The 15,970-nt window shown below is 41.6% G+C and overlaps 1 protein-coding gene across 1 annotated transcript in view; it reads right to left on the bottom strand.

Moving 5' to 3' along the window:
- Positions 1-9,854: 9,854 nt before the first annotated feature.
- TMEM123 (transmembrane protein 123) overlaps positions 9,855-15,970 on the bottom strand; it is a 30,932-nt gene continuing 24,816 nt past the window's right edge. The window contains exons 5-6 of the mRNA XM_090030184.1: positions 14,232-14,367; positions 9,855-11,876 (exon numbers count right to left, since the gene is read on the bottom strand). Of these exons, the coding sequence (XP_089886310.1) occupies positions 11,852-11,876; positions 14,232-14,367 (161 nt within the window). The 3' untranslated portion in view covers positions 9,855-11,851. The remainder of the gene's footprint in view (positions 11,877-14,231; positions 14,368-15,970) is intronic.

The following is a 15,970-nucleotide window of genomic DNA, read 5'->3' as shown; positions in this document are numbered from 1 at the left end:
AAATTGGCAGATACTGCCAAGAAGATTGGCATGTCAGTGCCATGGGTCCAGTATGCTTGGGAATGAACTAAGGCATTGGTGCTCAAGCTTTTGGCCCTGCAGGCCAGCTTAGTCCTACAGGTCCCATTTGTAGGCTGGATTGAGCCCTGCATGCTAACACGATTCTGGGGCCTGGCATGTCCTCTCTCCCACCCTCTGCATGTGGGGTTTGGGCCCTGCTGCCCCTATGTGCTTGGATTGGGTTCTGGCATCTGTCACAACCCTGCCTCTAGCTGTGAGCTCTGGGATTGGTCACCCAATTCAGTGCTCAGGGTCCAGGGCTCCCCACAGTTCTAGAAATTTGGTAGTGGGGGGCAGTGTCACCACTCTCCTGCCATCAGATTTCCAGACCTGTGGGGATCCCTGCAGGCCATGTGATATGACATCATGAGCTGGATCTAGCCCCATGGCTGGGGTTGAGCACCCTTGGAATAAAGGAAAAAAACGTAGAAAAAGCTTTTATGGTTGGGGAATAGTAGGATGAGTATGTAAGGAAGTTTGGGGCTAGATTTGATCCATTTCTGGGACTCTGAAGAAAATGATGTAATGAGAAATCTAAGGGAGACATGGAGTGAAAGAGGTGTGTTCTTTGCTAGTGTGAGCTAATTTGCTGGGGCAACCAGCGTGGAACTCCCTTGCTATATCCCAGTTGCAAGTACTTTGATTAAATGCTTGTAACTAACTTGTGCTGGGGCCATCATTAATAAATAGCTTAATATTTGTTTAGTATATTAAAACGGTCACTTAAAGTAATTGTATAAACTGCTATTGGCTTTTGGATTTGAAACAAAAAAAATCTTTGCTAAGTCACTAATATGGTCAATCAAATTCCAACTAGAGCCTGGTAGTTAGAAGTTAGGGCACTGTCTATAGGTTGTGGCTCTTTCTCCTAGAACAATTTTATGCATTTTACACTTAAGCATTGGACTGCTTTAGGGTTTCGTGGGTTTTTTTTTTTTCTTTTTAAATCCAGCCTATACAGTGCCAGAGCTTCAGTGGGAGAGATGGAAAGTACTCTCACCCAGAAGAGTGTTTCCAAGTGATTTAGAGCACTCTTTAGTGATTGGACATGTGCCTTTGCCTTCCTTGTCCAAGACGATTCAATTTAATCTAGGTATCCCACTTCCTGGACTCTAACCACTAGGCAAAGAGCTGGTTGGGAGGGCTGGTGCTAACCAGTTAAACATAAAGCAGCTACTACAGTATTTTGTGAGGGGGCTCAATCCTGTTAATGTGTGGCAGGGGCTTTTAACTAAGCATGTCTACCAGATTTGGTCCTTCTGAGGACTTTGGTGCTGCTTTTTCTGTTTTCTCAATCCCAATGGCTGGTGCCCGGGGGGGTGCTGAGAGGTGCACGGGGAGGCAGATGTGCTCTGACTGCAAGCACATGTTTGCAAAACAGACGTGAAGGTGGTTGGGGAACTTCCAAGTAGAAAGGGAGGTACCAAGCAGGTTTGGGCATCTCCACATTTAAATGGCAGCTGAATAGGGATTTTTGAAGCACAGTTTTGGATTGAGCCCCTCCCAGTCTACCTCAACTCTGCTCTACATGCCTATGGGCAGGGAGTTTTGGACCTGAACTCTCTTGTGTTTTTGTGTTTTTTTTAATTTTGTAGAAAAAGAATTGAACAAGCTCCTCCTGGAGCATGTGCAGTACTTCTGGATGCTATGAAATCCTGTTAATTAGTCATTTGGAAAACACATCACTATCATCTTATTTGTCAGTTGTGAATCACTTTGAGAATCCTACTGACTTATATGTGAAACATTCTGCTTAATTAATCATCCATTAAAGTACAATTACTCATTTCCTAATGCACATATACAAAATTGAAGTGGAACTTGTTCCTGTTAGTCAACCTAAGAGGTACTGGCCTATGCCATCCCTAGCACTGGACAAGTCAGCTGCGACTGAGAAAGCGTTGGATTATCTTCAACTTTTCTTGGCTCAGTAAGATGGATGATACTATTAGGTTTTTCATAATTATGCCCTCTTTGCCAAAATAGAAGATTTAAGAGTACAAAGCAAAAACTTTTGACTAATTAGTTTTACATTGTATTATTCCATCCTAGTCATATAATTCTTATGTAGTAAGCACTCTGAATTTTTGTAATAAGAAATTGTACATTAAGCATTCATCTGTATAATCATACCATTCTTTATAGCAAGCCAGAGCATGTGCAATTTGCATTTGCAATTTACATTCTTTTTCTTTAAAGTAATGTCAAAAATCATTCTTTGTAAGATGTGTAAAAAGTTGAAAATAGCTAACTACTTATAATTTGTAACTCCTAGATAACGATACCCGATCCTCTTGGAGTGATGCAGTATCAGATTTACTTTACTGAGGTGTTCAGTGGTCCAGGACCAATTATTACATGTATGGCATGCTGGGTGCTTTAGACTACGGTATAACCTCATAAATCCAGTTTTCAAAATTCTGGAATTCTCAAAAATCCAGCACTTTTTAAAATACACTATATCAGGGGTTTTCAGCCTTTTTTTGGACCAGTGTACCCCCAGCAGCTGGTCGGAGCAGGAGTGGGTCCTGCTTACTCTGAGCTGAAATAAATTTCTGGGCCATAGAGTCTAGTCTCCCATTATTGCAAGTAAGCACATCATAGAATGCCTTCCCAGGCCTTTGAACCGAGTGTAAGAATGGCTAAATACTAAAAGGAATTAAACTTTGCTGTGCCTTGCATCTTGTTTAAGCAGCCTGATTTAAGCAGCTCATACATGATCTAATTTTCATTTGGCAAATACAAAAATATGTTTGGAAAATTTGTTTTCTTGGTCATGTTTAAGAAATTGATTTGGAAACACCTTCCAGCATGACTTAAGGCAAGTCCATAAAGCTCTTGGTTTTTCTTAGGCTATTGCTTTAGTTTTAAATGAAGATGAGTACCCTGTTTTCAGAACTGTCCCTATGACAGGAGGCTAGTTAAGCACTATACTGTCACCTTGTGAAAAGTGTTTTCATGCTTTAAGAGAGTGCTGATCTTCAGTTGAGGCTAAAAAAAAATGTTGTGAATTAGAAATTCTTTCCATATCTCTCTGTCTCATGTCAGTATACTTTCACATGCACACCTTTTAACTTTTCTTTAAAACTCTTCATGTTTCAAAACTGACAAGTGGTTATTGTGGGGGTTTTTTGTTTGTTTGTTTGTTTGTTTTAAGCTATGGGATGTAAAGAAATCTTAATTGGATTGGAAATGGTTCTGATACTTTTTTGCCCTCTTTTTAAAAATAATTTTGTAATTAAGAGACTTGAAGTTTGTGAAAAATAAATCCCAGAAGTTGTGTTTATGGCTAGACCTCAGACATTCAAAATACATATAGACAAACCAGCCTGTTCCAAAAGAACAGCATTCAAACCAGCATTCATTGCATGAATGGCAAGGCCCTCTGATGACCTAGAGAGCTTGCAGGCTTGCTGATAAACCGAGCCTGCTCACCAGCAGTGTTCAAAGTGGCTTACCCTACAAAAACATGTACCCATCAGTACGTGACCCATGGGAATGAACTCTTATCTGTGGATTGGAAAAATTCCATGTAGCTGGCAGACTCTCTGGGCTTTAAGTTTCTTTGATCACATGGTCCTCAACATCTTTTAACATTACAGTATCTTCATATGGATGAGGTAGCAGGAAAGAATTTAGAAACACTTTAGGAAGATGTTGATAGCCTAAGAGGCTGAGAGCTGGAAGGACTTAAGTAACGGTTCCCAATCTGGGAACTAAAAAGTTGTCCTTTGGCAGACAAGAACATTCAATTACCCTAAATGGGCTCAGACTGGAAATGAGGTAGCAGGTGGCCATAAGCCAGCTGGAAGTTGGGATGGGAGCCCTGACCTGGGATCAAAAGATTGGGTATCACGGGCCTACAAGCTTGATAGAGGCATTGCTAGTGCTAAGGGAAGTTGCCTGATGGAGGAAGTCAGACTAGATAATCATAATGGTCCCTTTTGGCCTTGAAATCTATGCTCCAGTGAGTGTGGATAGGTCTTCGTAGTTCTGGCTTCTTACTACAATCTGCCATTAGATGGGTTTCTCTCAGTAATGTTACTGCTAGCAAATTAATGCAAAAACCAAGTGAAAGTTTGTACTGCAAATAACACTAAAAATTGTTCATGCTTTAAGCCGTGGAGCAGTGAGGCCAGAGGTCAGGAAAACAGATCTTACGATGACAGGCTGAGCACCATGGGACTCTTTAGCCTGGAAAAGCGCAGGCTCAGGGGTGATCTGATGACCACCTACAAGTTTATCAGGGGTGACCACCAGGATCTGGGGAAATGTCTGTTCACCAGAGCGCCCCATGGGATGACGGGGTCGAACAGTCACAAACTCCTGCAAGACCGTTTCAGGCTGGACATAAGGAAGAATTTCTTTACTGTCCGAGCCCCCAAGGTCTGGAACAGTCTGCCAGCGGAGGTGGTTCAAGCGCCTACATTGAACACCTTCAAGAGTAAATTGGATGCTTATCTTGCTGGGATCCTATGACCCCAGCTGACTTCCTGCCCTTTGGGCAGGGGGCTGGACTCGATCTCCCGAGGTCCCTTCCAGCCCTAATGTCTATGAAATCTATGAAATTAATTACTATCTGCAGGCATAATTGTGTTCTGCCTGGTTTCCGAACAAGCTAACTCTGCTGTTCTCATTCCAGTCCACATCCGACTTCCTTGCTTGAAAATAATCTGTGGCAAAGCTTCAGAAATGTTTTTAAGAGCTGTCTTTGGCACAGTTTATGTTGCTAATACAGTAATAGAGGGGAACAGCTTCTCAGAACTGAACTTTCTTTGACCCTTTGTACAAGAGGTTTTTTTTCAAAACACAAGAACATAAACATTAGCTTCCCATATAGTTCTGTTGATCAAGAAACACCAGGACTTCTTAAAATATCCCCACTCAATGCCCACCTCATTCTTGTGCTGGCAGAAGGGTATTTGTCCCCTTTAATGATTTAAACTAGGGCTAGCCAACTGGTGGTCCATGGGCCAATGGGTTAATGTGCAGTGCCCAGGCTCCTACATGGCCACCATTTCCTCTACTGCTCCAGCTGTTGCAGCAGCCAGCATCTGCAGGATCCCTATCCCTGCCTTAGCCTTTGTTTCCTGCTCCTGCCCAGGGGATGGGGTGGTGCAGCCCAGGGTAGCGCACAGCACAGTTCAGCAAGGGAGCTAATGTAGGGGCTGCCTGTGCACATGTAACAGGGGTGGGGGTGCAGCCTAGGGGGGTTGTAGCCCACACTAATAGCCTCCAAGACCTGTGGCTCCCACTAGTGCAGCCTGCATGCTATGAAGTCCCCGGCTGCTTAGAAGTTGGACAACCCTGATTTAAGCAGTGACACCCAAAGCTGATAACCTGACTTGCCATCAGATGGAGCTGGAGGGCCAGACTCTCAGTTGTTGTAGATCAATATTGTTTCCCTTGACTTCTGGAGAGCTCCAACAACTTGGCAACCTGAACCAGGCCTTACATAGAAATCAGTGTTTTGTACTATTCTGTGCAGCTATGAAACCGGTCCTTAAGCTGACACCATTCTGTAATGTATTTACGCTGCAGTGTCACAAGGTTGCAGAGTTATTTGGTGGTTTCCTGGAGTTGTGCTGAGCATAGCACCTTCCCCTTCGCTTCATTCTCACTTCCTCTGCAAGTACTTAATCGAGAGGCCACAGGCTTAGTACTGTGATAATCAGTGTCATTATGGTCAGGGTCCTTGGTCAGCCTGAGACAAAGGTGTCGTGGTCATTGTCCCATCTCACCTGCTGAACCCAAGATGCATGTGAAGCTCCAAAGGACTCTGTTAGCTTGACTTTGAACAACCACTCTTTTAGGGTACTAGTGGAATGGTCAGTTACTGTCCTCTCTACTATCTGTTTGGCCCCCAAAAAATACCAAACAATTCTTGCCCCTCATACATTTAGACTAACATTTAGAGAATTGTTCCGGCTCTATAATAGCCCCTTCATGGCACCAAGACCACAGTCACCTGCAGGCACAAGATCGGGGGTGGGGGGGTAAAATACAGGCCATGGGCTGGATCAGCCCTACCAACAGATTGGATCTGGCCCATTGGAGGGTGCCCCCCCCCCCCAACTGATTAGATCCAGCTCACAGCTGCCCCTGCTGTGCTTTGCATGGGGCTGAGCCCCACCCCCACTGGCCCCAGCCCCAGCCCCAGCCCACAATGCATAGCTTCCTGGTGGGGCTGCTCCCAGTGTGGCTGCAGTTGCCCAGGTGCTGTTTTATTCCCCAACCCCCACCCCAATCCAATGGCTCTGTCTCTTCTTCCTGCCCCCCCCAAAATATAAGACTTTATTTTGAGCTATTATGCAATTGCCTCTATGTATGCAACTCATAAAAACATAAATCAGGATAAAAATTATTTTGTGAAATTAAAATATAGTAGATGTTTGGTTTTTTTTTAGTGTGATTTTTTTTTTTTAATCTATAGTTTGTTAAAATATCTTCTTACAGAATGTGTGAGTGTGTGTGTGTGTGTGTATGGCCCTGGACTGCACACCAAAATTTGTTAAGTGGTCATCCAGCCAAACCAACTGCCCACCCCAGCGCTCAATCCTCCCTGCTGGGGTGCTTATTGTGAGATAGAAAGAGGTGGGTTGGATAGAATCGGGTGTTGTTCCACCTTGTGATTTCTATCGGTAGCTATTACAACGTACTGGTTCTGGGGTGCGCATACCTTCCCATCAAAGTATCAAAGGTAGACCAGCTAAAACTTGTAAACTCAAGGCAACTTGGCTAGTGTTGCTTTATGAGTCAACCCTAAAGTTTCTGTCTCCAGACTCAGAATCCAGCATAAGTGGTCTGTTTTTCAGAAAGGAATATTCTTGATGTCTATGGTATTGTTTCACTGAAATAATTCTTATGGGCTTCTCACCTTTCTGCCATCCCTCCAGAAATAGTGGAGGGGAGCACATTTATTAAGGAAATGCCAAATGTTGTGCCTGAGGGCATTTTTACACATGCAAGTGCCACAGCACTGCGCACTTTGAAAAGCTCCTGCAATGCTTGCAGTTGTATAAGCAGCAAAATGTGCGTCAGTGCTGAGAAAAATGCTTTTGAATTAAAACACACCACTGCCATTTTCTGCGCACTAATGCACATTTTGCCACTTATACAACTGCATGCAGTGCAGTGCAATGCAGTTTGCCTCAGCTCGTGTACGGAGCAGCCTCGATTCGAGTCTGCTCCAAAGCAATGGCTCTCCAGCACCTTGCAGGACAAAAATTATGTATATAAATCCTAGGTATTTTTTCTTTTTTGTTGAGTGGCTTGCCTCCTTAGCAGCATCGATTCTTTACAATAAGCCTATGGGAAGAAGGGGTTAAACTGATCAGCTGGAATGCAACTGCTGTTTGGAGACCAGGCTTATATTCATTTTTTGGTGCTGGTTTAGGACACATCATTGTAATAGTGGTATTCTTGAAATCATGCCCTAGGAAACTAAAACAGACATGGGAATTCTGTTGTATCACATCCAAGGAAGGAAAGTTACAGGTTAGTAATTTTCCTTTAGCTTGCTTTATCCTTGTGCTCTTTTTAGAATTAGGAACTCTGTTAAGGTACACTATTATTAAATACATGAGTTTTATGAGCAGTTGCAGTTAGAAGAAAACTCCTAACACCTGGGTTCAGGATAAACTTCAGTATGGTGATAGCATTTGGGAACTGAAATTGCAAATATTCTCTGAAAGAACGTAAAAGATTTTTAATTAAAGTAAAGATCTGTGTAAAGTAACTCAATGAATGTCTTGCCTGCTGGTAGGTATGGAAGTTGCTTATAGTATTTATATGGGGGAGACCAGACTCTTAAAGCTGTGATTTTTCTCAGTGGATATAACAAGAAAGTCAAATGTGCAGTTTTAAGAGACCTGGATTAAAACTCTTGGACCTTGTTCCCCATTTGTTTTAAGCTGTTGGTTTTTAAAACTTCTTTTTATTAGAACATCTACTTTCTCAGGTTTGTTTTGTACTGTGAACAAGGAAAACAAGAAATCCCAGCCCAAAGGTAAATTGGTAAAAACCATGTGAGAATAGAATTCAATCAGCTGCTCAAAGCCATTAGCGTGGGGGAAAAATGTATTTCTCATGTTTCAATTAGTAATTTTGACCATCCCACATTATCATCCCAGCCATATTGACTGAAACTCGCCCAGCCTTAGGTAGGCGCCCTGATGTCTAGCCTACAGGGTCATGTTCTTCTTTGGGCTCCACGTCTGTCTGCACAGAGGAATTTCCCCCTGCTCCTTGAACAGCATGTAGCTTGGTAATTAAGGCACTTTTCTGGGACAAATGGGGTTAAAACTCTAAATGTTGAGGAAAGCACTGAACACAAGTTTTCCATACCTAATGTAAGTACTACAAGGCTATTATGCCCATGGTACATAGTGGTATTGCCATTACCAGCTAGGTCTTAAAAGGGGAGCAGAAGGCCTTGCTCACTTCTGGAGAAACCATATTGGTCCTGGCTCCAGGTTGCTCTGCATGAGCAAACTAGCACAGGAAGCCACAGAGCTGCCTCAGAACAGCGTTGTGGTACTGCAGAGTAGTTCCTTCTGCTCGGAGGCACGGCCGTGCATTACAACTCTGCTGCTTCCCCTCGATGCAGGGCACCCTGGCACCAGGAACGAATGGCGATGGGTGCTGACCATGGGGCATGGTTGGAGGGTAGGATGGGAGACGGACTGCAGAACTGCACAGGGGCAATGGACAGCAGACGGAACAGGCAACAATCAAGTTTTGAGGAGCACTAGTCTAGAACAGCAGTTCTCAACCTTTTTTGCATCAGGACCCATTTGTAAACATTGATGGCCACTCCCAACCCAGTACCCCTCACTCCCAACCCACTGCCCCTTGCTTCCCATGCCCCAGCCGCCCAGTGTGTGGGGCAGAGGTTGGGTGTGTGTGTGGGGCATGGGGGCCACCAAGCAGCCCCTTGCAGGCGGGAACTCTGACAATCTGCAAGGGAAAAGCCAGTTTCCCACATTTTTCTCCTTTAAAGGAGAGTCCATTTTTAAAGTTTGTCTGCAACCCTTTCATATATTCTTGCGACCCATTTTTCGATTGCAACCCACAGGTTGAGAAACGCTGGTTTAGAAGACTAAGTACAGGTTGGGAAACATGGGTGTAATCTCATCTTTGCCACCAACTAACTGTCTCTCTTGGATAACCAGAGACCAGCTAAATACTGCTGGCATAGGGTGACCTTCTTAGCCAATTATTTGAAAGCTCTGATTCTTCAAGTTTTTCTATGTGGACAGGTCCTTGTCTGGAGCATTACTGAACTGAAACTCCTGCCCATGTGGGTGCTGGTGTCCTGAGGCATGGAATGGACTTGTAGGGTTGAGGCTTATATGTATACTCCTAATTTAATATAGGATAAAGTGTTGTCATTATCTTACTAGCATCATTTTAATCATCTAACAGTTGAATTTCCATTTAACTTTCTTTAGAATACAAACTCTGAACACTGGCTATGAGCAGGACTCATGATTTTTACTTTGTAGAGGACAAGCATCTTAAATAATTTTTTCCTTACTGTTGCATTATCTGTTCCTAAATCTGACAAAAGAGACATTAACGTTGTTTTCCGTAATATAACCCCCATGCAGTTTTAAACAGCAGGAGTCATGCCAAAACATGCAGTTCTTTTGTTTTCTTCCATATACAATGGATTATGAAACTCTTGTATATTACAAACTAATATTTTGAGCCAACATTTTTTGTAGAACTGATTCTGGGGGAACTGTAACAGCATTTAATAAAATAAAAAACCAGCACTGAGAGTCTCATACTTAAAGCACAATTTTCATTTTATTATTTATCTGTACATAGGTCAGTGGATCTCAGTAACCCTACTGAGTAGCACTTAACACAGTAAAACTCTGGTACTATAAAAGGAAAAGTAAGAACTGACGTGGTAAAATAATGCTTTGCAAATTGGTAGAGTTTAGCTGATAGAAAGGAAGAAAGAAAAAGACATGAATTTCCCCCAAACAGTGTAAATAAGAATCACTTAAAATACTTTAAAACATTTTTTCTCTAGCTTAAAAAAGAAATAAAGTCACATGTGAAAGTAAGTGTCAGGCTGGGAATAGTCCCACATTGCAGGAGTAAGAAATACTTGGATAAGGAGGGTTTGCCAAGCTGGGCTCTCTCTCTCAGAGGAAAAAAATATTTAGATTCTTTAGGAATAGAAAAACAATCCCCAAAAAGCCATTTTCAACTCCTAGGAAAGTGCAAGACTTAACAAGAATAAAATATTTCTATAAAACATTTCTAAAGTTTTTACTGATGCACGACTTCTGAAGTGCTGCATTGCATGTCTCTGGCCCCCCTCCACATATATTCTCCTATGAATCTTGCTCGACTGCACATTAGGTGGTGGATTAGCATCAGAAATAACCACTAAAGTAGCATTCCCACCACAGAACACCTTCCAGTGGAGAGCCAGCCATAAAGGAAAGCTGACTAAAACTGAACAAATGCGCATTGCTGTTTAAATAGTCTGAAGGAGAACAGATCTGGCTTTCCTTAAGCTTCATACTACTGCTGCTTAAACAATGTAAATTAAAATTAATAAGACCACCAGTGTAAGTGGGAAGGCAACAAAAAATAGCTTTACCCCTTAACATACGATTCTGAGGCACGTCTACACACTGCTCTGCTTCAGCATTTCCTTAACTATTCCTGAAACACAACATGGAGTTTCCAAATGAAAACAGTAGGGATTTTGTTATGTTCAAGAGAGAAAATTTTCAGTGGAAAACTTCATATTCACAATAAAAGAGAAACTGTTTTCTCCTTTACAATTTCATCTCTCACATACCTTTGTGACTTGCCATGTATCAATCTGTAATTGTTTATCAACCAGCAACTCTTGGAGAAAATGTCTGCCAGTAGATACTGAATATAGATGATAGGGGTACAGCCTCTGAATCAGAACTGCCTACACCTCTGGGCGCTTCAGTGGAAGAGGAGAAAGAGGGAAGAAGATTCAGGACATGCCCGGTGCATCCTCCCAATCAGCATCTGCTGTGTGAGACAGGATACTGGGCTCGATGGATCGGTCTGACCCAAGTATATGGCATTTTTACATTCTTATAATTCTAATTTAAAACATTACAAAGGTTTTCTAGCCTTATTTTGTATTTATAAGAAAAAAAATAGTTCCATCCCATTCCCAAGGCTTATTTCATTCTGAAGGTCACCAGGAACGGCTCCACAGCTTGCCTGTAGTCTAAAATCTGAGATCCAAAAACCATTAACAGAAGTTCATGTCAAGTTTTAAGTTAAAAATAAATTTGTTTTTACATAATGTAGTAGGAGTCACTTGCTTCTGTATTTACTTGCCAGGACCTACTTGTATTTTGTCTTGAAAGGGACTCTGTAATTTATTCAGTCTAATGTGCCACCTGTAGAACACCCCACATTTATGGAGGTAAGTAGCAATTACATGTAGTCATAATTTTGATGACACACAATGCATTGTGTTAATGATTTTCTTTCTGAGAGCTTCTATGAGTGTACATTGGAAAGCATTAACCTCAGCTTTAAGGAACATTCCTGATAGGATTTAAAAAAAAAAATTACATCTATAGTAGAAAGCCTATTCCCACAAAGTGCTCACTCAGTTCTTTCAATGCTTTTTGAAACCAGTGGGGGAATGTTCAGGGTGTTCAAAAGGCCCTCGGCACTTTGCAGGATCAGATCCATAAAAGGCTTCGGAGAATTGTGATCATCTTTACAAAAAGAGAACTTTTTTTTCCCTGCTGTCTGCTGTGAAGCACCTTTAAATGATGGCATCATGTTCATCACTGTAACAGAAATACTATCATTAAAGTTTTGGTAGTAGCATTAAGAAATAAGAACAGTATCAAACATTTCAGAATAATTAGATCCAAATTAATGCCGGGCAAATTATTTGCTAACAAAAGCCCATGTCAGGAAGTCCCAAGCTCCGATATCTGCCCACATCTGAAGTGAAAACATGAAACGGCTCAACCTCTGGTTACTGTACCAACCACTCCAGGGTTTTTATGTCATTCAGTTGGCTAAATTACTACAGAAGTTGACAACGAGCACATTTTTATTATGTCTTTCCTTGCCTACATTTAGTGCCAGTATCTTTAAAGCTGTAAGTGGGACTCCATATATATTTAAATACCATCATTTTTAAGATTCAAATCTCATGATTTTTTTTTGGAGACTGAGACATGATTTTTGAATGTTTAGAAATCCTGAGAAAGGGAAAATTGTATGAGTCAATTATGTAGTCTGTAACGCATTTGTTTAGTTGGAGGCTGGATGAACAGCTGGAGATTTGGAGGGTCACTGCTGATAAGGAGGGTGTGAAGGTAAGACTGGATGGTTCCCATACTTAAACATAAATTTAAAAGGGGAGAGATACCCGAGTGGCTGAGCACTAGGCAAGTTCCAACAAGTCAAATGACATCACCTCAAGCAAAACACACATCTTGAGCTGAGATGAACAATGGAAACAAAAGGCAATCCTGAATAAGGATGCTGATTTTTGAACTAAGACTAGAACAGATATGAGCCCTCGGGAGAAACTGCAGTTGGGATAGTTGTGAATGATACACCTTGATGATTAAATAACAAAAACAAAAGCAAAACAAAGATTTTCTTAACTTGCACCACTAATATTTAATGCAACAAAAAGGTGCAGTCAAAGTAGCAACTGTTTCCTTATGAAATGAGATATGCTACCAAAAACAAAGCCAAAAACATCCAGTAACCAGATGCATAAGTAAGAAACAAGCCCCAAGATGAAAAAGGAAAATGATCCTAATTAGTGATTGCACTGTGAGAAACCTAGCTTGAGATGTGAGTCCCAAAAGAGGCTGGCGTAAGGCCAAAGTATCTTCTAGTTAGGGTGATGAATAACATGGAAAATGATGGGGCAGTTCCACTAACTGGAATCCACGTGAAGGGAGCAGTAGTTAAGACAGACAAAAAAACAAGTCATTTGACTTCACAGATTTTGGAAAGAACTGCATTCAGAGTCAGTGCACAAGATCTGGAGATCCTTCCGGCGCCAACTGCAAGGCAGGAAGGAAGCTCAATGGTGAAAAATCAATTTATGCAATTCCTTTATTACAGAGGGGAAAATTTGGCTTTATAAATCAATCATTTTCAAATGTGGCCACCTATTGTTATGCTTAAGGTATGTCCAATTGGCATGGGTAATGGGATTCTTTTTGTGATAAAAGGTAAAAGAATTAATCTTTTGCTAAGCAGATGGAATACTAAACCCCATTCAAAACTGACTTGTTAACCGCTTTTCTGTATGTAAGAAAGTGGGAAGAATACAGAGACACTTATTTAATTCCAATAGTCTGGCTTGTACATCCAATGCAGTAACACAGGAGATGGAAGCTACTTTACTATAGTCAATGAAGAACAAGGGGAAAAAATAACAAAGCATTAATACACAAAGGGAGTCCACAGGAATCCACTGCTAAGAGTTAGTAAATAAACATTTAATAAGCAAGCAGCTAGTGGGTACGGGGTAGCAGTATGCAGAACATATTTACAAGTCTAGCAAATGATAGGGTTGGCTGTGCATACACGCATGTAGACAAATTCTTCAGACAGCCTTCAGGAAAGTGAATTATAAGCTCTGAGGACACCTAGTAAATATTAAAGTCTATAACTACAAAAAAGATGCCACATTGTTGGCACAAGAGTTTTAACCTAAAGAACAATAACAAATGTAAGAAATTCCATGGGGGTCTACTGGAGGTAATTCTTGAAAGCTTCGAGGGTTTACTCCCAACGCCCAGGATTTTTCCAAGGAAAAAGGAAATCCTGTTATGGAAATGTGGAAGAGGGCGCTGAACAAAATTTACAGATTCAGTCAAAACTTTCAGGAGAAAAATAAGGACAACAAACTGTAATGAACCTGCTTAGACTAGCCCAAGGGCAGAGGAGCAAGCAAGACCTTTATGCAACAGAAAAACCTCACGTGGAAAATAAGATTTAGGAGTAAACAAGAATCTTTTGAGAAATGAAACTGAGGAAGGCTCTACACAGCTCAAATGAATGTAAACTATTTTTTAACTCTCTACTGAGGGGGAAATTACAGTTCTTTTCTTTTCATATACCAAAGTCAAAGAAACAAATCTGCGAGAGAACACCCTCTCACTTACATGGTTCTGTACCGAATGCCTCTTCTGGAGTGGTATGTTTTGCACCCGATGTAGAGAATGGCTAGCATTCCAAGTGTCAGTACAATACCACCTACAAAGCTGCCCACGTCAAATCTGGAAGCTCTGGCTTGTGCAACTGCAGATTTTGAAGCGTGTAACAAAAAGAAGAAAAGGCAGATTTTAAGACTTGTAGATTCTGCTGTAATCTACCTCAAATATAGTTCTATCTAGATTCTTTTATGCCACGCCATGTGAATAGGAGGGTCTAAGGTGACAAGTGTATGTAGTGTCCTGGGTCAAATGCTAGTCAACACTACCAGGTACTAAAACCAAGTACGCCAAGTTCTGGTTAACTTCTGCACCTACAATGAATAAGGAGGCTGGGCATAAGGGGCCTTCCTCCCTTATGCAGGGGTGATCTAATGTCATCAACAGCCATTCGTACTCCAACAGCTCACACCACATTGCTCAGTCACATGGAGGTGGTGTTTCCCAGGACATTGAGGGAGAGCTGGAATCTGGGAACAGTAATCTCAAATTTATCATAATTGAATTCGCTTAGAGACTCCAGCATTATGTGACACTCATATTTTTTAATGAACTACAATTAACTGCTCCTCTAGTTTTTGCTGCTCCCTGCTGCGTCCCAGAACCAGCCTTTTCTAACGTTCTGGGTCATGGCAACAGGATTTCCCCACCTTCAGATTCAGTTATTTGTGCAATCAGAAACGCCCCCAGTGAAGACCTATTCCTGCCCCAGATATCACCCCCCACATTCAGCCAGCCAACTCCAGCCCTGACTGGTTGTGCCAATTTAGCAATCCCAGTCAAAAGATGTGCCTACATTTCATCTATGGTTGCCATGAGAAGGCTTATGTGGATAAGCGAATATTCCTGTCTGAGGTTAACGCATAATTCCCATGTGACATAGCTTCACCTAACTTGAGGTACCAGGGTTGTTTTTTTAAATAAATGTCAAGGTGTTGGTGAAGATGATAATGAAAGTAGGTTAAGTCAGCTTCAAGGTACCACTGACATTTAAGAGTTTTATGATCCTTGAGGGGAATACGACTCACGCAACATGGTATTTGTCAAATGTAATACAGTCTTGGTTAACAGAGCTAGAACTTTCCACCCTTGTAATCTCACATGATTATATCCAGCAATTTCAAATTCAATCCCTGCTGCCAGCAATGTACCCAGAGTCATAGTGTTACATAAGCCAATCACATGGGAGACTTATCGTAGAAAAGAGGCTATTTGGAATTTGAATTCCACTGGATGGGGAAGTTGTTGTTTGTGATGAAATACGTTCCTGAATTATAACTATGTCAGAGAAAAGCAACAGAGTGGAAGAAATGACAGAAATATGGAAATTGAATTATTTAGCCTACTGTGGAGTCCTGTAACAGATTTGATCTAACTGCTCACCTTTCATTGAGAAGTAGGGTATCTTTTGGCTATGATGCTGAATATTAACTGCAAAACCATGGCTAGTTGGTCAGGTTGTGTAGCCTTCATAATACTTTTTACCACCTCCCCATGCATCTGGAGGTTGTAAGTCACCAACTAACTGAACCTGACAAGTATTTCTGGCTTTGCTGGTGTCAACAAAGAATGGTGGAAGGCGAAGATAGGGGGCTTACTAGGTCAGCTAGTGTGTTTCACCATTCCAGTACATGGTTGTTACCTGGAAGGAGGGAGATCTGGTTTCTGCTCTTTCTCAGCTGAGTCATGGT

Source organism: Crocodylus siamensis, chromosome 1 (assembly GCF_052110815.1).
Source record: "Crocodylus siamensis isolate JL-2025a chromosome 1, ASM5211081v1, whole genome shotgun sequence".
Classification (NCBI taxonomy): Eukaryota; Metazoa; Chordata; order Crocodylia; family Crocodylidae; genus Crocodylus; species Crocodylus siamensis.
The sequence above is the reverse complement of the archived record's forward strand: the minus strand, read 5'-3'. Positions and strand labels throughout refer to the sequence as shown.